Source organism: Lucilia cuprina, chromosome 2 (assembly GCF_022045245.1).
Source record: "Lucilia cuprina isolate Lc7/37 chromosome 2, ASM2204524v1, whole genome shotgun sequence".
In the NCBI taxonomy this organism is placed as follows: domain Eukaryota; kingdom Metazoa; phylum Arthropoda; class Insecta; order Diptera; family Calliphoridae; genus Lucilia; species Lucilia cuprina.
In genome coordinates this window covers 53,483,502-53,507,469 of record NC_060950.1, presented here as the reverse complement: position 1 = coordinate 53,507,469, position 23,968 = coordinate 53,483,502, and the positions used below count along the sequence as shown (strand labels likewise).

Sequence of the window (23,968 nt, the reverse complement as noted above, 5' to 3'; positions counted from 1 at the left end):
TAAACTTAATAATCTAAAAAAAAAGAAAATAAATTAATACACTTTAGTGCATTTTGTTGCTGTTGTTGTAGTTGTTAAAGAATTTAAATATAATATAAATTATACAAAAATCTTAACATTATTGTGCCTGTTTATTGCAGTAATCGTAGTAACATAAATATATAGATTTTTTTAATTTAACACATCTCTTAATTAAAATTTCATTTTATTTAGATTTGTTTTTTTTTTTACTTTGCAGACATGTAACAGACATTTTTCCGCTTAGTTTTTTTTTTTTAACCAAAAATCTTTTCGAAGCAAGTGTGGCAGTAGGGTTTATCGTTTTGTTCCTTGAATGTACCCTTATTCAATTGTTTCAAACAGAAGGCACAAACAAAATGTTCCGGATGGAATTTCTTAAACATGGCTGTAATACAGCGACCCGTTATGGGTTTCGAACAGCCAGCACACAATGAACCACGTTTGGCATGATAGTGAGTTTCACAGTAGGGCAAACCTTCATGATCGAAGAATGAACCACCATGGAAGGGTTGTCGGCAATCCTAAAACGAGCGAGAAAGAAAAAACGAGAAAATTAAAATTTATATTAATAAGTTTAAATTACTTAATATAACTTTAGGAAGTGTTATAAATATTTTCAAAAGTGTTCTAAGGGGAAATTATGCCATGAGGAAAAAGAAATATTTCGATTATTTCATATTAACTGCATTCTTAAATACCGCTTGGGACTTCGCACTTACACAAGAGACATAAAAGAAGAAACTCAAGCCCCAAACCTTATACTAGAAGAATTATGTTTCTTGATAAGAAAATGTTTGCTCCAAAGGGAATCTTTTAATAAATAAAATGACAAAGTGAATGATCTGTAAATTATGTCTGCGTAAAAGATGTCAACAGTTCCAAGAGGAAGTTATAATGTCTTTAATCTATCTATCTATCTATCTATCTATCTATCTATCTATCTATCTATCTATCTATCTATCTATCTATCTATCTATCTATCTATCTATCTATCTATCTATCTATCTATCTATCTATCTATCTATCTATCTATCTATCTATCTATCTATCTATCTATCTATCTATCTATCTATCTATCTATCTATCTATCTAGAGGCTATAGACTGGACTATAGACTTTACTATAGACTATAGTATAAACTAGACTATGATGGTTGTAACACACAAAAAGTCCATGTCCAACTATATGTTCCTTCTAGTTTTCTATTGAAATTTATTAAATAATGACGGGATGGAGCTATCTCCAATCCCGGCTTCCAAAAATTGCACGCACGAAGAATTCCCATTCGGAATATCGCGGAGGTAAAACTCAATCGTAAGTGCAATGACTGAGCTACACTCCGGGAGAACCGCCTTCATGATCACGGTATCTCCTACGCCGAGTAAGTTTGTCGTATCTAAAACATTTTAAATTATTTATTTTAGAATATAATTAAACTAAATGAGAATTGCATTAAAAAAAAAGACATAAAAATAATGATAAAAATGTGATTTTTTATAGAAAAATTCGCTATTTTTTTAATATAAAAAAAATAACATACATAGAAGGGTTGATAAACTAGTTACATTAAACTAGTTACATTATATAGGTGTCTACTAAGTAATTGCATATTATTTGCCTATGTCCAGTAAGCTTAAAAGAAAAGGTCAAAGGTTAAAGAAATCTAGTTTTTTTTGCATAGACGTATTCTCTATTAAGGACAATAGACAATAGGGTAAATTATATTGTCTGTAGAGAAAAAAATTCAATATAAAATTATAGTAAAAATGTCATATTACAAAAAAATATACACAAGAAATGTAAAAAACCCTTTTTAGATTAAAAAAGTCTTTCCTTTAAAGCGGACAAACAAGAAAATTCTTGAAAATATGTTAATATTCCATTTAATATGGGGGAAAAATTATATGTGTTTTTAGTTCTTAACTATTGTTGAAATACATTCACACAAAAGTAAAATTTCAAAAAAAAAAAAAAATGCAAATATAAATTACATAATAATTTGTTTAAAAAAAGTACTGACCAAATAAACAAACGTCTAGTATATAAATATTGTGTTTCATAGTTAATTTTTTATGAAATTTCTTCCAAAAATAAAAAAAATGAATGAATGTTTTAAACAATTTCCCATAATACAAGTTTCTATATTTAAATATTTAAACAAAATACATGAATGAACAAATAACATTTGTATAAACAAATTGTTTAAATTAACGGAAAGATAATAATAAAAAAATCATTTTTGCACTTTTCCTCCAAAAAAAATAAATATAGTTAATACTCATAAAAAAACTCAACAAATTTCTACAACATAAATCATCGTGTGTTTTACTTCTAGAAAAAAATGAATAAAATTGAAATTAATTATTTTTATTTCTTGTTAAAAATGAAATTCTTCATACGTTTCATTAATTATAATGTGTGAGTGTGTGTGTTTGTATGAGTGTAGCTAATTAAGTTGACATTGAAATTTTCGTTTTTAATCAAGGTTTTTTACTTTCATTATATTTTTTTTTTCGTAAAAGAAAATAATTAGATTAAAAGTAAAAACGAACAGATTTGCTTATTTTAATAATTCGTTAAACAAACACAAAATCATTAAAAAAAATATTAACAAAAATTAATATAAATATTTATAAACAAATGTAATAAATTATAAAATTAAAAATTCTGCGATATTGCAATTGTAAGTAGAAAATATTCAAGAGTACGCCAGCTATTACTGCGTCGTCACTGCAATTTATAAGCCTATTCATGAGACCCATATATTGACCGCTTTAACAGTTAACAATCACCCTCCCATATCCCAGTCAAACACCCGCTTCTATTAAACTCTAATTAACGACCAATTAAATGCTTTCACTTAAAAGTGACACCGGAGTTTCAAGATTTTTTTTCACGTTTTTTCAATTAGTTCGTTATTTAGTTAGTTGGAAAGGAGGATTTATATACATCAAATCCGAAGAAATACACCAAGGCCTCTATCGGGCCTGTTGTGCGCTTCATAACCCGTGTCTCAGGTGGGACTTGGAAGAGTAAAATGTGATTTAGTTTTCATAATAAAACATTTAAGTTGAATTGTACCTTGTCTCAGATATACTTAAGCCATTTATTGTTGAATAAAACTGTGGACATTTAAGGCAAATTTTAAAGGGTACTTTTTATAGTGGCTAGAGTCAATTGAGACCCTATTACAGATCATGAGGGTCATCAAGGCTAGTATAGAACTTTATTTTGCAGATTTTTGTCGAAATACGAGTATATTAAACATAATCATGAGCCTATGAACTGTGGTGGGTCCAGTTGTAGGGGGGTTAGGTGAAATAAAGCACCGATGTTAACCATTTTCAATAGGCTTCGTTTACGGTACCAGAGAAGATCATGTGCCAAATTTCATTGAATTATTCCGACATGTAGTTTGATTACAAGGTTTACAAGCCCTATACGGGGATTCGGTTGTATGGGAGCTAGGTGAAATAATGGGCCGATCTTAACCATTTCAAAATGCTTCGTCCCTGGGACAATAGAATATCATGAACAAAATTTCATTGAATTATCTTCAAAATTGCGACCTGTAGTTTGATTACAAGGTTTACGTGGAAATGATTCTTTATAGGACCAATATTATTGTGCGTTACAAACATCAGCACAAACCTAATATACCATCTACACTAAAATGGTGTAGGGTATAAATATGTCATAAAAATCCTTGCGGTTTAGTTCTGTGCGTGAAAGGGTTTAGAAGTCGTTAGTAAAACGTCTTTAAATCAAGTTGCGTAATCATTTTCAACAAAAGAGTACTAGGCTGTTTCTGATCAGTATCAAAAGATTATGGATTTACTTCCCATCACCCAGATCGGACTGATCACAGGCAGAGTACGGGAATCTAAACTGTCGAAAGCTTTCTATATCTAAAGAAAATTTAGAAAAAATAATGTTTAATTATGTTTCTTAGATATCGCGTTTAGACTCTAGTGACTTAAATTGAGGTCCCAAAGTCTAATGCTAATAAGAATACTTAAAAGAGCAGCAAAGGCATCGCCGTAGACAGGACTGCAGGAAAAGAGTTTAATCTTAAACGTACGCCTTAAACTTACGCTAGTTGACTTACATTGCAGGCTTTGTAAAATAATATAGTTTTGGCTCTCTTGAAATATAGGGCCACAGGGTCGGAATCGGAATCCATCACTAAAATCAGGAAATGCAAGGAGAGGCTTATACCATAAACTGGCTAATTGACTATAAAGATGAGTGGGGAAACAAATGTTGAGCTACTGAATCAAAACTAGTTTAGACTCTATTAAGATACATTGGGATTAAAGGGTGAAAAAAAGCGTAGGAGTAGTTAAAGGAATTGCCCTGCAAAGGCATCGCCGAATTCAGTGGACCATGGTAAGGCTTAAACCTACTGACCCATATTGACTCTCAATATGACTTCGGATAAGCAAAAAATGCGTAAGAGTAATTAAGGGAGGGCAAGAAAAGGGTTAAGTCATAAATTAGATTGAAGCTTCAGCAAAATTGTATTTAAGAGAGTGTCTGTCTGATCTTCCACTACACTAAACTAGCAGAGTTTGTCAGCCATCTTATTTTTTTGTTGTGAGCTACATCACAGCAAAGCCTAAAAAGATTCGTAAAAAGTATTCAACATGAGAGCTTAGTTTCCGAGGCCTGAAAAACTAGATGTTGTCTTTAAAGATCAATCGTCATGATGGTGAATTATAAGCATCGAGTTAAGTAGAGATAGATGTAGTGGGCTTTAAACAGCTGTTCTGGGGGTCTGACAATGTGAATATTATTCAAATCTCAGGTATGAAGTAATTTAGTTAAACCTGGTGGGCAAACTAGGATGAGTTATGAGAGAATTTTAAATTACTTTCGCGAAATCTCAAGCCGATTTCTACAGAGTAAATCTATCGTTAATATAGCGAATATATAGGAAGTTTACAGCTGTAAACTTAGGATTTTGTTTAAAATCTCTTGATTTTAATGGATGACTGGTTAATCATTCGAACGGAGAAAGACAATAGTCACACATGCCTTAAGTCTAACCAGCAGTGAGAAGGTTCAGGTCGAGATTTGGGCTGTTTTAAGGGTGACAAAAGTAAAGATAAACGCGCTTTAAATTATAGCTTAGGTGCTGAGAAGTAATGAATCGTAATTGAAACCTTGGAGGTTTATGACTCCTTCCTTTAATAGTTGAAAATACTATTTGTACTCTTTAAGGGCTTATTCCGAAGGTTTATAATATTAAATTTAAATTTTTCTAAGTTTAGAGAAGTTCAAAGAGGAGGAATTTTGATGTAAGAGTCGAAACATGTGTAGCGAGCGGATAAATAATCTCTACACAACTTAACTGAATTTGTCTGTTATATTATTCTGACTCTAGTGAGATACATACGGTGGCGTGTCATAATGTCCACTAAATTAAGTCATAATGTCCATGAACATTATGGCAATTTCAAAAGTGTCACAATGTCCATGACAATGGGACATAAAGTCCTTATATTTCAAAGAGTCCATTTATCAAAAAAGACTTATTTTAGCGAAGTCGGTGTTCGAAATACTTCAGAGTTTGAAACAACTGCGCCCGGTCGAAGGACGGCTATGCAGGACACTTTTTAATAGGAGTCCAAGATATAACATACACCAAATGTCCCTTTCTTAAATTTTAAACAAATTTTCCAAAACATTTCTATTTTAAAAGTGTCACAATGTCCATGGACATTATGATATTTTAAAAAAGTGACATAATGTCCACGGACATTAATTATGTCGCTTTATAGTGTGTCATTAGGTCTGTGGACATTATGTCACTGGACATTATGACGTGCCAGGATGCATACATCAGAGCTGAATATGAGAAATAATGGATACAGTTCCAGCTTCCAGAACTTGGACCGAAAAATGGACATATCTAAAGTGTAGATTAAAGTAAATCTGAATATTGCGATAATTATGAAAATATGTTTGAAGTCTGTGATACTTTTTATTAAATTTAAACTGCGTCTTTCTCTATGTTTGAAACAGGAAGTTTTTCAAAAAGATATCACGCTAGGGTCTTAAAATTGTCTGCAAGTAACCTACTATGAGTATGAATATATTTACATTTGTATGAATTGAAGAAAAAATGGGCGAACAGCAAAAGTGGGCGTAACATCTCTCCTATAAAATCTACTGAATAAAATCTACTCCGAAAGATATCAGGATAGAACTAAAATGTAAACAATTGTTGTTTTGCATTATTCTAAACAAATTTTCAAAAAATATGTAGTTGTAGGTGAATTTTGTTTATGTAAAAACAAAATAAAAGATAAATTACAATGAGACTTTGCCAAATAAATATAAACGTTCTAATTATTAAGATAATAAATTAGAAATCATTAAAAAAACAAAAACTAAATAATAAAACATTTCTAATATTATAGAGAGAACACATTACATTACACTTAATTTTATTTTAGCATAAAATCTGTTAAAAATAGAATTAAATTATAATTAATATTGTAAAACGTGTGAAAAACTTGAATATTTTTAAAAAGAAAACAAAAAAATACGAGGGCGGAAGAAAAAGTCTTAAATAAAAACGTAAGTATTTACATACAAAGAAAACTTAATGTTCTTTAATTAAAATTATTTGTCGAAATATTTAATTATTGGAAACATCCCAAATGTCATTATTATGTGTAGACAATGATCGTAAAAATCATATTAAGAATACTACACAGAAACATATAAACCAAGAAAAATAAAATAAAATATATTATTTAAATAAATATATAATTTTTTTAATATTATTAAGAATACATTTTTATTAATTGGCCTCCACTAATTTAATGACAATCTCTGTTTTCCTTTTTTAAATATCTAAATTAACGTTGAATTTCTTTTTATAAATGTTATAATTTTTGCATATTTTGTGGTTTGTGTTTTTTTTTTTGTTAATTTTATATATTTTATTGTTTAACGATAATTTATGGCAAATTGTTTTGTGCTTAAGCAATTCTAAAATGTACATTGTTTGAAACAACATTGTTTTTTTAATTGCTAATAATTTATTAAAATTCAAAGAAATAAATTGCTTTCGTCAATTAAAAAAATCAAATTTTTCAGATTTAAAACCAGAAATTTTAAAAAATTATAAATACTTCAGTTTCAATTTGGACTCTAAACTGTCGTATAATGCAAAGTGTTGTACAAGAACTTTTCTTGCAACATAAGCTTTAAAAATGTTTAGATTTTAAACAAAACATCGTCTATCGCCAATAGAAGTAACATGTTTGTTGACTTGAACAACAAACTTGTTGTGAACAATTTATTCACAAAAGTAGATGTTGTGTGCAAGTGCTGTTTATTGTTTACAAAATTCCATAAAAAAATTTCACAACTGGAGAAATGTTAGTGAAAGGGAACATATTTCATATGAAATGTAAATTGGCAATAGGAGTAAATATGTTAATTTTGTACAAATTTAATGCTAAAAGTGGCCTTGACCGCAAAACTAAGAGTATCACTGCATGAGAGTCAGACACACTAAAACATGATCGAATCGATAATTATAATATCCTACATAAGTAAGGCGGATCAATTTTGTATGATTTCCTCTTTTGTCCTTATAATTTACTCAATAAATCGAGCTTTAAATAACTTCAAAATCAGATAACCAACAAGTAAAGTTCGAACCGCTTATTCCAATGCTAGAATAAAGCCTTTATCAGATTGCCTTATTCTAGCATTGAAATTTACATAAACGAAACATAACCCCAATAATAGGATCTTTTCTCTCTGCTATGACCCCATCATGGTCGTGTTTCCCCCGAAAACACAAATTGTCGGAGTGCTCTACGTTGTTGTTGTTGTAAGAGCTCGACTGTGGTCGATAGTTCTTTCCTTTTGGTTGATACAGCTGTCGCTGGGTTGACAATCTTTCGCCGAATATGACTCGGGTCGTACCGGAGCGAAGATCCAATTGTCGTGGGAACGAGTGCTCTACGTAAACACCTGTGGTTCTGCCGCTCCTATCCAAGCACTTTTCTCAAGTACTTTGACCATTGCATGAATAACATCTTTGACCATTGCATGAGTCAACATAAGTCGAGGACCTGTTCTTGATCACAGAGAACACACTATGGTAAACCATGGGGAAAGGCAGGAGTTTCGAATTTGTATATTAAATACATTGTTTTTCGAATGTTTTTTTCTTTCGAATCGAATTACAGACCTCCCCGGTATGAACTGAGTAAACCATATATATCTTTACAAGGAAGGAAAATTCATTGGTATCACTTCTCATTCATTCGACATACTCACTCTAGGTATACTGACGAGTAAGGTCCATATACCCCTACATTAATACCGTACACTAAGTTTCACAGTCACTCCTTTCACTCCGGACTATCTGTTGTCTCGACAATAGCACCGAATGTATCACAATTATATACAGTAACGTGCACAAGTCTCTTAGCCGACTCTTAGCAGGATCATGTTCGTCGCCATGTTAAATCGTTGGAAAAAAGGTCGAGAATACATTTAATGATGACCAGTTAAAAACCCCGGCAAACTACAGGTTCTGATAGCATAACAGTAAGAAGGATCAGTGTAATTCAATATCGAATCATAGACCAGAAATATCATCTTACAACTCAACTCAAACGATATGAGTTATACTTGTGTTTCTGCTGAATCGAAATATAGACCACATTCAAACACTTATAACAACAAACCAACGAAATATTGGCAAGAATAACATATGAACTCCCAAATCCGATGACACTTTTTCCAGTTCATGGGGAAACAAAGTATTAACATTAACATTATTATGATTCCAAATAGATTCAAGTGTTTGTTGTTGTATTAAACATCCTTTCGTCGCAAATTTCTTATTCGACTATATTATATATAAAAATTGTTAAAATATTAAACAGAATTTCAAATATATATTTAATAAACGGTAAAAGCAGTTTAAAATTTTTAATATTTTAATACTATTCTAATAAAATATATGTGTAACAATTAGTTATCCATCCATCCATCAAATTGTTAAAAACAGATTCGTTAAAAAGTTATTTTTAAAAATTATATACATAATATTAATTGTGAATTGTCAACCACAGCTGTACATTTTTCGTTTCATCACATTTCAAACAGAAAAAATATCTGAACAATTTGTCCTATTTAAAACGTAAAATTGACATTTTTAATAGCATTTACGAGCGAAACGTCGTCTCATGCATATATTACGTCTTATTATGGAAAATTCCAAAAAAAAAATATTATTAAATATTTGAAATTGCGTTGAAAATAGAAAAGATATTCACAATAACATGTTTTGAAATTTCATTTTTCAATAAAAATAATTGCAAATTGTTGAACATTAAAAAAAGAAGGAAATACATATAAACAAATATGAAATGACACTTGTAAACAATTGATCATTTTAAATCACGTACACGTTTTTAGATGTTTTTGAAATTCATAAATAATAATTACACTGTTTTCATGGAAAGGAGAGAGATTTTCCTAAACTTCTACAGCAGGGTAGGATGTTTAATCGGCAAATACTGAAAGACGAAGTTTTTTTAGTATATTGAACCCTGCTTCCTGGGCAAGAAGATACCGCTGGACCTTGAAAGTTTCATTCCCCTCGAATAATTAATTCACAATAGTTGATTTTGTATACAACAGCTGTTTATTGTTTACAAAATTCTGTCAAAAAATTTCACAACGCAGGAATTTTCCATATCAAAAAAGTTAGTTGGCGAAAAAATTGAATAGGGAACACAAATTGCAAATGATTATTTGTATAGGAAGATTCTGGAAACGTTACAGGTTACAAGGGGGGGGGGGAAGGTAAATGGGTTTAAATTATGGTACGTCTTCTTAGAGGTTATACAGGATTACGTTCATAAACAAGTTCAGTGGAATGTAGAGCACAAGGAGAAGAGAGTGATCATAATCTTTGTCGTTGCCAGAATTTAGCGGAAATTAAATCCTAAAATCTTTGAAGCGATGTTATTCAAGATATCACCTTCCTTGAGAATACTGAATCGAAAAATTCTAAAGAACTAAGCCCAGTAATAAGGATGCTAATGGAATGTATTTGTTAGTAAGTGGGACAGTAATACACCGGATTATTGCAGATAATGAGAGGATGTAGAAGGATTAGAGAGGATGTAAAGGATATAATGAAAACTGTCCAAAAGAATGCAGATTCTCAGGTTGAAATGGCTGGGCAATAGGTTCCATGACGTTTTTGAGGGAAATTTTAGGACTTAGCCCTCGCAGTCTACTAGAATTTAACAAGGTATTTAGCGATTTCTTCGACTACGTTCTATAGAAATATTAAAATTCTCTTTCTTTATGGGATTGCCTTGGAAAATATTCTAGCTAAAAACACCTTGGCAATAGTCCTGTTTCCATTTAATAATAGTTTATTTCTTGTTTTTGAAAATGATACAATCGTCAGGAGAACCCTGTAGGCGACTCTTTTAAAAGAGTAAAAAAAGCCATAAGGCGGATGTCCACACTACGCGTCTTCGCGTCAAAGCATTACGCGCTTTTCATACCTACTTCGTTCTATGCTTCAAGTTACATGCTACACTTTTTAAGCTTTTTTATTTAATTTTTTAAAAAAACTTAGCGTTTTTCTACATCTTTTATCTATGTTTTCATCATTATAATCAATTTATTTTATTCAAATTGATAAATAAAGAATATAAAATGTCAAAATCAGCTGACATGTTTGTGCGCCGCTTGTGACGCTTATAAAAGTAGAAAGTAGATCTACTTTAAGCATTCTACGCGTCAAGGCATTCTAAGCTTTTGTGCTTGTAATTTTCGGCATTGATTCTACTTTTTTGACAGACGCATAGATTGCGAGAAAGCGTAGAACGCAGCTTTAGTTTACACATTTATTATTTAAAAAAGCATCTTAATGTTAGAAGGGCTATGCAGAAAATCACAAAAGACCTTATGGCCTCCGATCTTCTGCAATCAGACTAAATGCGATCTGCAATCAGACTAAATGCGTGTGGTTCGTGGTCCTGTAGTAGATGTATAGGGCACTCACGAATAAGTAAACACTTTGAGTCCTTGCATCTTAATGTAGACTATTGCGTCGCGAAACCTCACTTCGACAGACGCTTTCAAATCCGAATTCCCAACAGGAATTCAGTACACGAGTCACACTCAACTAATGGTGTAACAAATGTTTTGGGTGGTGGCTTTTATATTGAAAGATTTGGAATCAAATCCTCTTTTAGGCTACCTAATTATTGTAGTACTTTACAGGCAGAGATATCTGCCATTAAACGAGTCGCCAACTGGCTGAGGTATTATTAAATATCGGGTGATCTATACGACATCTAGGTTAACCGAAGAATACCGGGTATCTCTGAACGAGATAGCGAGACATTCTAGGATAACGCTAATATGGGTTCCTGGAAATAATAATTGTTGGGAAAACTGTATAGCTGACGAACTTGCCAGGAATGGTGCGATGTGAGGGGAGGATGAAATCGACGCATTTACTGGTATCTCTCTTACTAGTTGTAAGCTACTGATTCAGACTGAACTATATGATATGGCTCAAATCAGATGGTTCAGTGAAACCACCTGTCTTAAATAGAGGTCAATTTGGTCTCTATACGACGCTCCCAGGTCACGCTTACTATTAAGCTTTCGCAGGGAACAGATAAGAGAGCTGGTATCAGTCATAACGGGATACTGTACTATGGCAATCACGCCAGAAGAATGGGTCTTGAATATAACGACTACTGTAGAAGTTGTAATAATGAGGAGGAAGAGGAAACAATACCTCACCTTCTCTGTAAGCAGAGAACAATGTTTCGTCCTTGCTGCTTTATCTTGTCTGGATGAGCTATCTGGGATATATCTAAAGAACATCCTAAACATTGTAAATCAAACTGGTTGGTTAAAACTGGAAGTAGAGAATAAAAATCAATTGAACTAGGGTAACACAACGGGACAGCAACTAGGTGGACCCATGTGAGCCACTCTTGTTTGATTGAGTGGCTGCCCTTCTTACCTAACTTAACCTTATGGTCTCCGAATGGATGTTTCAATCTTAAAATAGTACTTTGGAAATGGTGTAATAGAAAATTCTATAAAATTTTATATTAAAAGACGACACATTGACAAGCACAACAAAATATTGAACATTTTTAGAAACAACAAATCCGCCAGAAAGGACAAGGACAAGAAAACGAAAGAGAAAAAAACAACAACTCGAATCCAAGAGGCATTAAACGAAAATTTCAGACAATTGAAATTTGGTAATTAATAACAAAACCACTCAGAAAAGAAAAGAAACAGTTTTATAAACAAATAGACTTAATTAAATACTGTAATTAAAAATTGTTTATATATATTAAAAAAAAAACAACAACAACAAAATATAAACAAATATAAAAATGATGTAATTTAAACAAAAAAAATCAAAAACCAAAACAAAACACCCACCTAACGAGGGAAATATGAAGATGAAAAAGAGAGTGTGTATGGAAATGAATGAGAAGAGAAAAGGGGGGGAGGGAGGTGAGAGAATGAAATGAAAATAGAAATTTAGAAATAGAAACCAAGTGCAAGGACGCGCCTGATTATGAAAATGAAGATGAACAGAAATCATTGCAGACCTTAAAGTGGTCATGATACTGAAGAGAGCAGCATAATAAAAATTTCATTAAGACCTTTGTAACGCCAAAGCGTGACAAGGTCTTAATAAAAAAAATTTTATTAAGCAGAAAGGTGATAATGTTTTGTTTTGGTGTTTTTTTGTTTGTTGTTTTTTTAGTTTTTTTTTTAATTTTTTTAAATATTTTTTATATATTTTTTTATTTTTTTTTAATTATTTTTTTTTTAAATATTTATTTACAAATAAATAATATTACAATATTGTTTATAATTTAATTAAAAAATTAATGTTTTAAAAGTACCTAGACTTAAGCCTAATTTTTATAAAACTGTTTCATAGTGTGTTAGTTTTTAGAAATTCAATTTCAAAATTCTGAAAATATAGGACAACATTTCAAAACAGCTGTAATAAAAAAGTGTAAAAAGACACTCATGGGGTTTTTAACAGGGGCGGGCATTTTTGCATGTTTTTTTACAAAAAACAGACCATTTTTGCGGGGGAAGAGAATTAGGAAAATTCTACCCCCCCTTAACCAAACAAGAGGTCAATACTTTTCCCCATTTTTCTTTTTGGAGCACAAGGAAAAAGTCGACACAAAAGTTTGGTGTTTAAAAAGGGTGTTGTTAAAGTTGTTGTTGTTGTTGGTTAATTTAACATAAAATTAACTTAAGAGTTATTCCAAGTTGTTCCAAATGTTGTTTGTGTTGAGGATTTGAAGATTTTTTTAAAATAAAATAGAATTTCTTGTTTAATTTTCTAAAAACTTTTCTTGTATTTTTTTTTTGTTTTAAGTTTAAAATTGTTGGTGTTGTTGTTATGTGTGTAGGCGAGTGTGTTTGTATTTTGGTGTTTAGTGTAGTGTATTGTGTATATAATGTTGTTTTTGTTGTTGGTGGTGATTTTAATTTATATTTCGAAAAAATGCCAACAAAAATAGCTGCCGATTTCAATAAAAAGATTTTTTTTGTTTGAAAAAAAATCTTAAATATTTAGTCATTTAAAAAAACAAACGAAACGCGTTGATATAAGTTTCTTTTCTTTCGAACTTTAATAACAATGAAATTCTATTTTAAATTTATTCTTCCTCATCAACACCCACGCAGGTTGGACAAACTGGTTTGCCTTCCATGGCATAGAAAGATTTACCTCTGACGGCTTTTTTGCAATCCTAAAAAAATTAAATTTAAGGAAATGATACAAAAAAATGTCAAAAAAAAACAAATCAAAATTTAACATTTTTTTATGTTTTGCTTTTGGAAAAGAAATCAAATATACAAAATAGTTAATTAAACTTACCCTGCAGACAAAGCAATCGGGATGCCATTGAGAGTTCAAGGCAGAAATGTAATTTTCCATAATGGCACGATTGCAGCCATTGCACTTGGGTGCAAACATTTCAAAGTAATCGTTGCGGCAATAGGGTTTGCCATCACGTTCATGGAAGCCATCTTCACCGAATTGTTGGCCACATTGGGCACAGAAGAAATGTTCTGTATGCCAGGTCTTGTCCAAAGCAGTTACACATTTCTGCAAATTGAAAAAAAAAATAAACAAATATTCCTTTAATATATTCTAGCTTTAGGCAAAATCTTTAATTACTTACATCCAAAATGGCACCATTGCAGTAGGCACAGCGAGGACTGAAGAGATTGTGATAATCGGGTTCACAGTAGGGGAAACCATCGCGTTCAAAGAAGTTGCGTGTGCCCAATTCTTGGTTGCAGTGATTGCAAGTAAAGTGCTCTGGATGCCAGGTTTTGCCCAAAGCAGTGATGACTTGTCCAACAATGGGTTTTTCGCAGGCATTGCAGCAACCCTTTTGTACAGTGTTGACACCTTGACGATTCATATTGGCTTGTAAACTACCGAGCATAGAATCCAATTGATCCGGTTGATTATCTTCTACAAGGGTAGAAGTTGTAGTCTCAGTTATGGTCTGAGTCAAGTGTGAAGTGCCCTTATTGGGTTTAGCGTAATCAGTTATCGTTTGATGATAATGATTCGAACCGTTGTTCACCTAAAATTTAAATAAAAATATAACAAATTATTAGTTATTTTATTTAATTATATATTATTGTTCTATTCAAAATCCCGTTTAAAAATTTCGTTTTTAATTTCAATATTTTTTTTTGTACCAAAATAATCTTTAACGTTTTCTTACGTTTTAAATGTGAGCGATCCGTAACGTTTGATGAAATTTCTCAAACTGAAAATACTTTTATTTAGTTCTAGTCTCAAAAACTTTTTAATTTTCTTTCTTCTGCTGCTTTAGCTTCTTCTTGTTTTTCTTTTTTATTATTTTGCCTGTCAGCGTCACAGAATCGAGAAAACAACACAGTTTCTTTTCAATTTTCACACACATTTTCAAAATAATATTAAAAAAAAAAAATAAGAAACAAAAAATAAACGCTTTGCACACGACGTTTGTCTATATTTTTGTGGCAGCAGCAACAACAACAACAAAAACAATTAAACGGATCAGTCCCACCAACAAATATATATATATATCTATGCGGCATCGTCGACGTCTTCGCATTCGTCGTTATCATTGCCAAAAATATATGATTATTATTGTGTTTGTTGCTTTTGTTGTATGTATGAATGGTTTGGTTTGTTATATTACAAAAACACAAAACTATACGTACGCATTTTCGTATCCGATCGGTTCAGTTTCTATGTAAGTATTTTCATTTTAATTTGTGTGTGTAGGTGAACATTTTCACTTTATTTGTTTGTTTGTTGTATTTACTTTGCGGAAAATTCGCTATAAAAAATTTTGTTTAATTCACTTATACAATGAAATATTTTTAATTTTGTTTCTGTTGTTTAGCCCAATTAAAAGAATAATTGGGTTTTCTTCTGGGACTCTAAAATAATTGGACCATTTTAATAAACTGTTTATTTTTAAGGTTTAGATGGTTAACTTGATTTGTGATTTGACAAAAAGTGGTACATATTTTAAATAATACAAAACAATTAGTAGTTGAATGAGTTACAATCCCAAAATTAAGGAAACTGAATTGGACCGTCCTTCTATATGAAAAGATTGAAAATTGTTTTCATATTTCAAAAGTGAAATAAAACGAGATATTTTCCAAAAATATTTATAATTTACTTTCTTTTTGAAAATTATACATCGGATGTAACTCTTAAAACGTTGAGTCAAACCGGAGGAGTATTTTAAACTCACGATAATTTACAAAACGTTATTTTTCATTAGAGTACGATAATACTGATAGTTATTGCAAGAGCGTAAGTTTAAAACCGGAAAATAATTTTTCTCTCTTCATAGAAGACATTTGTACCAAATAGTGGCTGCAGAAGTCATTGATAAAGTCTTAACTCTACCCTAGTATAGTAAGAGTCAATTATCCTAGCGAACACGATCAGCATTAATACAAATAACAACCGATTGGAAAAGTTTTCTAAACAATCAAAGGCACTCTGACTGAACTTGTAGCAGTTGAAAATACTGGAACCTAAATTACCGTAATTATCTAATCTATTCAAGGAAAAACTTGCTCTAAATTCCATATATATAATTCTTACATGTAGTACTTTTTAGGGTTAAAAGTACTCAATTACATTTAGGTATTTTTAACACACTAACCAATCTACCAACTTGTTATAGCCTAGACTACAGATTAGTGAATGATCTAGTACATTTATGGCCAAGTGTTTGGAGTATACCAATAACTTGACTATTGACTATTCTATATATTAGTACATTATCTAGATTATTTGCCTAGGACTAAGGAATCCATTGACTATTCTAGGGACTTATCTGTTGACTGGTTTATGAACTATTATATAGGTCTATAGCAGCCGCGTATCCAGCTCGAGTTTTTGTTTTTTTTTATATTTTGTATAAAATATTTTCAATTTTGGGGGAAGTGTTGAAATGTTCCTTTCCCCCCGTGGATCCGCACTTGGTCTATAGACTCGTCTTGACTAAAAATAGTCTTTTTTCTGATGAATGGTCAGGTCAAGGTTTATTCCATTGATTATTCTATGAACTAGTTTATTGCCTTTTTATTATAACAAGTCTATTGAATATTACTCGACTGGACTGGTCCATTTACTTGACTATTGACTAGTTTTGAAACAGTCTATTAATAAGTCCATGGAAAAGTCTATTTACATTCTTGTTGGTTCAATAACGTTTCTTACAAAAATGTATGTTTCCTTACGAAGAGTATTACTGAAATCATTCGACCTTCGTATTTCTTCAGCTTCGGAGCCAAAAATAAGACGTAATATTTGTGCTTGGAACTCTAATAGAGTCAAGATAGCAGGATGAGTCCATATTCATCCATTCATTGTCACACATTATCATTGTTCATAAAGCTTTTCTAAAATCTTTGTCTTTCTGCATTTGATTTTTAACTCGGAATTTGAAAATAGCTTTAAGATAGTTTTTACACAAATCTATCTATATATAGTCGCCATACTCCAGATCCTACAACCCTATGACACATTACTGTGTCCTTTATTATATTAATGAGTAATGGTTATTGTCGAACTTCAGTGTCAATCTTGTGTTAGACAAAAAAGAAAACCTTAAATGGCAGGCTTTTGTAATATAGATAACCGGAATGCTATTGAAAACAAAGGACTGGGATGTCGAATGGCTTCTTAAATATTATAACTATGAGTTATAAAAGTGTCGCAACTCATCGTCATATTCACGATTATTCTCGGTGAATTACAAGGGCCAATGTATGACATATATGTTGCTCACAAAATAACATTCTAAGGCTGCCTCGAAGATCCCCCCACTCAAGAAACACAATGTCATGTTGACTAAAAAGTTTCTCCTGGAATGTCATCGAATTGGATACTCCTCCGACTCATGTTAGAAAGGATCTTCACATATACGGAGAGAGCATACATAGACATGTGCAGGATCCATTAGATCAGTCCTCGTATACTGAAGTTTTGAACGACATTCATTTTTGCGATCGGAAGATACCTCATGAAAGTCATATTTGAAGGTCCCTCCCAAACATAGAATAAAACCTGCCTGGGACATATCCAGGTAAAGTAATACAATTTTTAGAACTGGACATTGATGTAGAATCCCCCAACTATATTATTGTATAGTTTTCTCTGTTAGAACAACGACAACAACCTTCTAGCATACACAATTGTTTGTGCAAATATTTTCTTCTAATTCTCTTCAGTCTTATAGACAGCGTTACCGTCTTAGTAGGGAAACGTGAAGTATCTCTTTGTCCCTTCAGTTTGTGTCATCATCTAAATGGGTAATAGCTTTAAAACGCCTATAATTGATATGAAAAGTTCTTTTAGTCCATTTAAGTCTCACGACGAATAACTTTACAATCTACAATATGTATTAATTAGAAGAAGTCCTTGTAAGGAAGGAAGGGTTAACCGATGCTCACTATATATGAAAGGTTGATGACCCGTTTGGATGTAGCGAATTATGTAAAGTGATCAAAATGTCGATGGAAAATATTAAATGACAAGAGGACTTACGGTCATATTTTTCCAGAAAATGGGGGCATCAGGTGAAAATAAAATAAGTCACCAAAGGGTCGTCACCTTCACTGTTGACCTTATCAAAATTAATAGATGACAGGGTTTTTTTGGAGAGGGAACTCAGGTGGTCAAATATCTAGTGAATGTCGAGACTGCTCTGATCCACTCTGATAAAGAATAGGACAAGGATTCTCTTGTCTTTTAGTAAGAACTTGATTAGACTTCCCAGGGGAATAACTGTATGATTGGACATTTGTAGCTACTTTAGAAGTTGTTTGTATGAGAAAGAATAGCAATCGGTAGAACATGTTCTATGTGGCTGCCTTGCCTGATAAGATCACAGGCTACTCTATCTTGGTAGAGCTCTTTTCCATGTCTGAACTGTATGAGAGATGCTTCACTAGTAAAATTAAAGGCTTAAACTCTCAACATAAGAGAATGCTAATTATAAGTGTATTACAATGGACCACAAGGCCTCGAAGAGAACTAGCGGGCAAACCCACGTAACATAAGGATATATTTAAGTAGACTATGAAAGTTATCATGGAATAGGACTCTGTGGAAGATTTGTTATAAACATTAGATAGATAGTATCTCTGCTTTTTGATTCCATTATCAGAAATTAGAAAAAAGAACAGTTTTTATTTTTAAACATTTTATGAACAAATAATAAAAAAATTCCATTTATTTTTGGACTTTGTTTTGGATAGAAATTTGTGCACAAATGAGAAGGTTTCTTCTTAAAAACAAATTGTCAACTAAGACGAGTGCAAAATGAACACATGTATAATATTCATAATAATTTATTAATTTTCAACACCATGAAATTATTAAAATCCAATTAAGTGAAATATTTAATTAATTTATGTATAAGTCCATTAGTGATAAACTAATGAACAAAATTTTAAATTCAAGGTGCTGCTGTGCTCAAGCGCCAAACGTTTTAGCAAAGCGACGCGATGCGACGAGTCGTGTTGTGTTGTGTTGAGGAGTATGGCAAAGTGGGGTGTGCAAAAATGTTTTCTATTTTTTGAATTTTCATCATATAAGGAATTCCCCACTAAATATTGAAAAAAATATATATATAGAAATAAATAAAACAAAAAATAAATCTCATGACATACACATTTACGTTTGATTTGTGCTGATTTCAATTACTTAAAGCAAAAAAATATACAAAAAAAATTAAAACAAATGTGCTTAACGGTGGCACACGTTACTCTACAAAATTTTGTATGTTTTATTTTTAATATTGTATTTTTGCAAAAATACATTTATTACTTTTTAATTCCTTCGATTTGTATGGAACCGCTGAGAGGGTGAGAGGGGGTGTTAAAAAGGAAATCCCACTGATTGAAAGAAAATAACAGCCAAATACAGGCACTTACAAACGAACATGCGAATATGTTTTTAAATTAAAATGTATAACAAGACATCTATACAATAGGCAGACAAAATAATGGACAGACAGACATATAGCAAAACGGACGGACGGACAGACCAGGCCAAAGCAACAAGTTTTCTTAAACGGAAAAATAAGAAAGATACAAATAAACAACAAAAAAAAAATAATAAAACCAACAGATATTGAACAGATTGTTTCTGTTTACACTCACTCTCAACATCACCATCAACATCAGCAACTGAAGGTTAAACATATTTTTTGTGGATTTATTTGGTGGCACGAGAAGTGCAAAAAAAAACACAAGTCGGAAAACTTAAGATTTTGTTTTTGGCCAAGAAGAAGTGACAGCAAAAAAGACTTTGTTTTTTTTTAACGAGTTAACAAACAAAAACTATTGTTACACTGAGAAAAATACAATTAATCAACAAAGAAACGGAAGTATATACAAACTTAACAGTTGGCAATTAAAATAGAAAATATTGGAAACCAAGGACGGTTCGAAAACATTTGAAAAGTATTGAATTAAATGATCCATAACAGCAAAAAAGCAAACTAGTTCTAGCGCTCCTTTAAACTACACACATAAAATCAACGAGAAAGTTTTACTCCTGAGGCATCATTGAGAGAGAGAGAGAGAGAGTGTGGGAAACTATTAACAACATTAAGGTTCTGATCATATGCAGATCATTTTAGTTCATAATCAGTTCTTTTAAGAAATATGGACAAAAAAGTATTGATACATTATTGCGACCATTTAGAAAAAAGAAAAAATCCTTTCAAATTTTAGACATCTTTAAGTTCTGAAAATATACAAATCAAGGACTTTTAAAAAGAGGCATTATTGAGTTAGAGCGAGAGAGAATGAGAAACTAACTACTAACAACAAACAATTTAGTTCTGATAGTATGCAGATCGTTTTGGTTCATGATCAGTTCTTTTAAGAAATATTAAAGTATGAAGTCATAATTGCGACAATTAAGAAAAAAACAACAAAATTTAAGTTCTGATCATATACAGATCATTTTGTTTCTCAATTAGTTCATTAAGGAATATTGAAAAAGAATATTGAGACATTATTACGCCCATTGAGAAAAAAGAAAAAAATCAAACAAATTATACATCCCTTTTAGTCCTGAAAATATGTAGATCAAGGATTAAAAAAGAGGCATTATTGTGTGAAAGTGAGAATGAGAAACTAACAACAACATTTTAGTTCTGATAATAAAAATGTATTGCGTCAAAAAAGGAAAAAATCCAATTACATTTAAGACATTTTTTGCATAACACGATCACCGATCACCGATAACAATTTCAATATTTTATAAACAACTATTTCTTTAAGTGTACACTACAACCCATTCCACCCCTTCTATGTAGTCTTCTAAAACATTCTCACTATTATGGTTTAATAGTGTTGATAGTAGCGTCAAAGAAGTGATCACATTTATGAAGATCATAAATGTATTTGACTGTCGACGAACGCGTTATACTATTCTTTGCTTTTTATTTTTTTCATTAAAAATTGTTAAACATTTTCATAAACACGAAATGCGATCAACAATATTTTGTCTCATTCTTTTCATTTTCAACGCGCTTCAATGACAATGAAAAGCATTTAATAAGTAAAATAAGAATGATATTAAAACGTAAAATTGTACGGAATTATCGAAAAAAAAAATTCGCCACATTAAGCAGAGCTGTAAAATATTAAAAAGTTTCGGGTGGTTTTAAAAAGATATTACTTGTTTCTTTCGCGGTTTCCAGACGAGGTCTAATAAAAGTGTCAGATCGTGCAAAAAATATGTTTCTAGTGTCTCGAATTAAACTTTTACAAAAGGCGGACAAAGAGAAAGAAAGTGCATAGAACATTTTTCTTCCATTTTGTTGTGAAAACTTCTGCAGAAGACATGATATCGGAGATTTATATGCTGGCAAACTTCGGGCAGAATTATCCCCACTTCCGATATGAAAAACTTAAAATTAAATGTCCATAAACACTACTCACTCTATACTTCCTTCCACTAATGGTGCTAAAAACAATATTTCAAAATTACTAAGACATGAGACACACCCGATTTTCCATTCCAGTGATGTCAATTGATCTATTAGTGGCCAAGTGCCAAGTTCAATAAAACCCAATTTAATCAATATGGCGTTAATATTGTGATCTCCTGTCTATATAGGACTGATAAAAATTAAGTAACAGATGCGAAGCTCTTCATTAAGGATGAAAACCTCTTTACCTCTATTGCAAGCTTATAATAACAGCATTGAATGCTAAAAGGTTGGTTCAATCTAGATCCATCTTCATCATCAATTGGCAGCTATCTAATGTTCAAAAAAGTAGTGATAACCATACAACATTGATATGACATAAATAAAATCGGTCTGTAACAACTTTTAGAAGGATCGGTTCATAATAGAACCTTGATTTTAGAACAAGCTTCATTCGATATTGATACATATTCAAGGGAATTATTGTTCAATTATGAAAAATAATACGATGGGAGTTTGTTTCCTTTTGCATGTTTTATGTAAAGTTGAGGGAAAAATATCCCAGGGAGTTTTTATAGTTTACACCACTTTAGTGGGGACGAACCCTATTGAAAATGGTTAAGATCGGTCCATTATTTCACCAGGCCCCATACAACTGCCCCCCGAATAGGGCTTGTAAACATTGCAATTTTGGTAAAAATTCAATGAAATTTGACACATGATATTCTATTGTACCGTAGACGAAGTCTATTGAAAATGGTTAACATCGGTTGATTATTTCACCTAGCCCCCATACAACTGAACCCCAAAAAGAGGTTGTAAGCATTTTAATCAAACTACAGGTCGCATTTTTGGAGATAACGAACATACATATCCATTAAACTGAAATATGGTCTCTGCATAAGATTGCATTTATTTAGATATCTTGTTGTTATGGACCATAATAAATAGAATTAAACAAGAAAAAATAAAACATAAATATATAAAATAGAAAAAAATATTAACCAAAAATATATTGAAACAAAAACATAAAATATAAATATTATTAAAAATAAAAACACTAAGAAGCGTAATGAAAAACTATATTTAATAAGCGCGAGCGGCAGTGTTTTACGATGATGATGATCATCATCATCATAATCATGATGCTGGTGATAATACTCAAAAGAACTATATTAAAATGATGGTTGGTTGATGGTGGCCGTGTGCAATATTGTTTATATTTCTATATATTCTATAATTTATTGCCAAAAAATCAACATCATTGGCTAATAAGAGCGGCCGGTTAGTTGTTTATTTGTGTTGTTGTGTTTTTTTTCACGATCATATGAACGCGGGTGGATATGTGAAGGAGGCTAGTCTCAATAGCAACTACAACAACCACAAAACAAGAAAAATTTTGTTGTTAATAGAAATCTAATTTATATGTTTTGTTGATATGTATGTGTCCATTCTGGTGCTTGTCTGTCCCAGCACTCATGTGTTCTTTTGATGATGCTGTATGGTCGTATGAGTGAGTATTATTGCTTTATGTGGTCATTTGCCTGTCCTTTACTTTGTCGTTTTTGTCCATAGAAGAGGTCGTCTGTGATTCGTATTCCTTCAGTGTATTAGTTTGTTTATGACTATTACATTTGACTATTAAATTCATATTTTTTATAATCCAAATAATCCAAAATATAACAAAATACAAGCTGAATATAATTGTTAGGTAAAGGCGAATTGTAGGTGCACTACACCATTTCTAGCGAAAGATATGAGAATAGGTTTTCTGAGGTGTGAATATTTCGAGATTTGAGCTTATCAGCAGATAAAATGGATTGGATCAAATGTACATCGATACATTAGAATTATGAAAGAAAAATTTCCATTAATAAATTAGTAACACATTTGGTTTAGTGGTCCACTTATCTCAATGACTCGTTATGAATCTTTTAAGCATCCTTTTAACTAGTTACTATCGCGTACTACTCACAGTTCTAAGTAACAGTAACATTCCGCCAAGAAGCATATTTTTACGAGATATTAATAGAAGCAAGAAGAAGGACTGAGGTTAATCCTTCAGGCCTCTGTAGGGCCTGTTGATTGCTTCTCAAATAATTGCTATTGTGGGAATCGAACCCACGATATCCTGTCTGTCAGACTAGGAAAATCTGCAAGTCTAATCCAACGATTCCTATAAACTGATCTGTAGTCATGACTATAGACTGACCAATAGTCTTGACTATAGACTGATCTATAGTCTTGACTATAGACTGATCTATAGTCTTTACTATAGGCTGATCTATAGTCTTGACTATAGACTAATCTATAGCCTTGGCTTTTCACTGAGATATGTTCTATCTCCACGTTTCAGTGTACAGAGATGGTGTGGTCTTCAAAGAATCGGATACCTT

The 23,968-nt window shown here is 31.6% G+C and overlaps 1 protein-coding gene and 1 non-coding gene across 6 annotated transcripts in view; both read right to left on the bottom strand.

Moving 5' to 3' along the window:
* LOC111675010 (leupaxin) overlaps positions 1-23,968 on the bottom strand; it is an 88,801-nt gene continuing 64,833 nt past the window's right edge. For 4 of the 5 annotated variants that reach the window (XM_023435707.2, XM_023435703.2, XM_046949225.1 and 1 more), the window contains exons 7-9: positions 14,274-14,687; positions 13,967-14,197; positions 1-542 (exon numbers count right to left, since the gene is read on the bottom strand). In XM_023435707.2, coding sequence (XP_023291475.2) covers positions 276-542; positions 13,967-14,197; positions 14,274-14,687 — 912 coding nt within the window. In that variant the 3' untranslated portion in view covers positions 1-275. Of the gene's footprint in view, positions 543-13,686; positions 13,839-13,966; positions 14,198-14,273; positions 14,688-23,968 lie in introns of those variants that run through there. The other variant, XM_023435708.2, reaches the window with a different exon arrangement.
* Positions 1,246-1,410, bottom strand: LOC111675021. Its single transcript, XR_002762488.1, has one exon. It is a non-coding gene; the product is annotated as a U1 spliceosomal RNA (small nuclear RNA).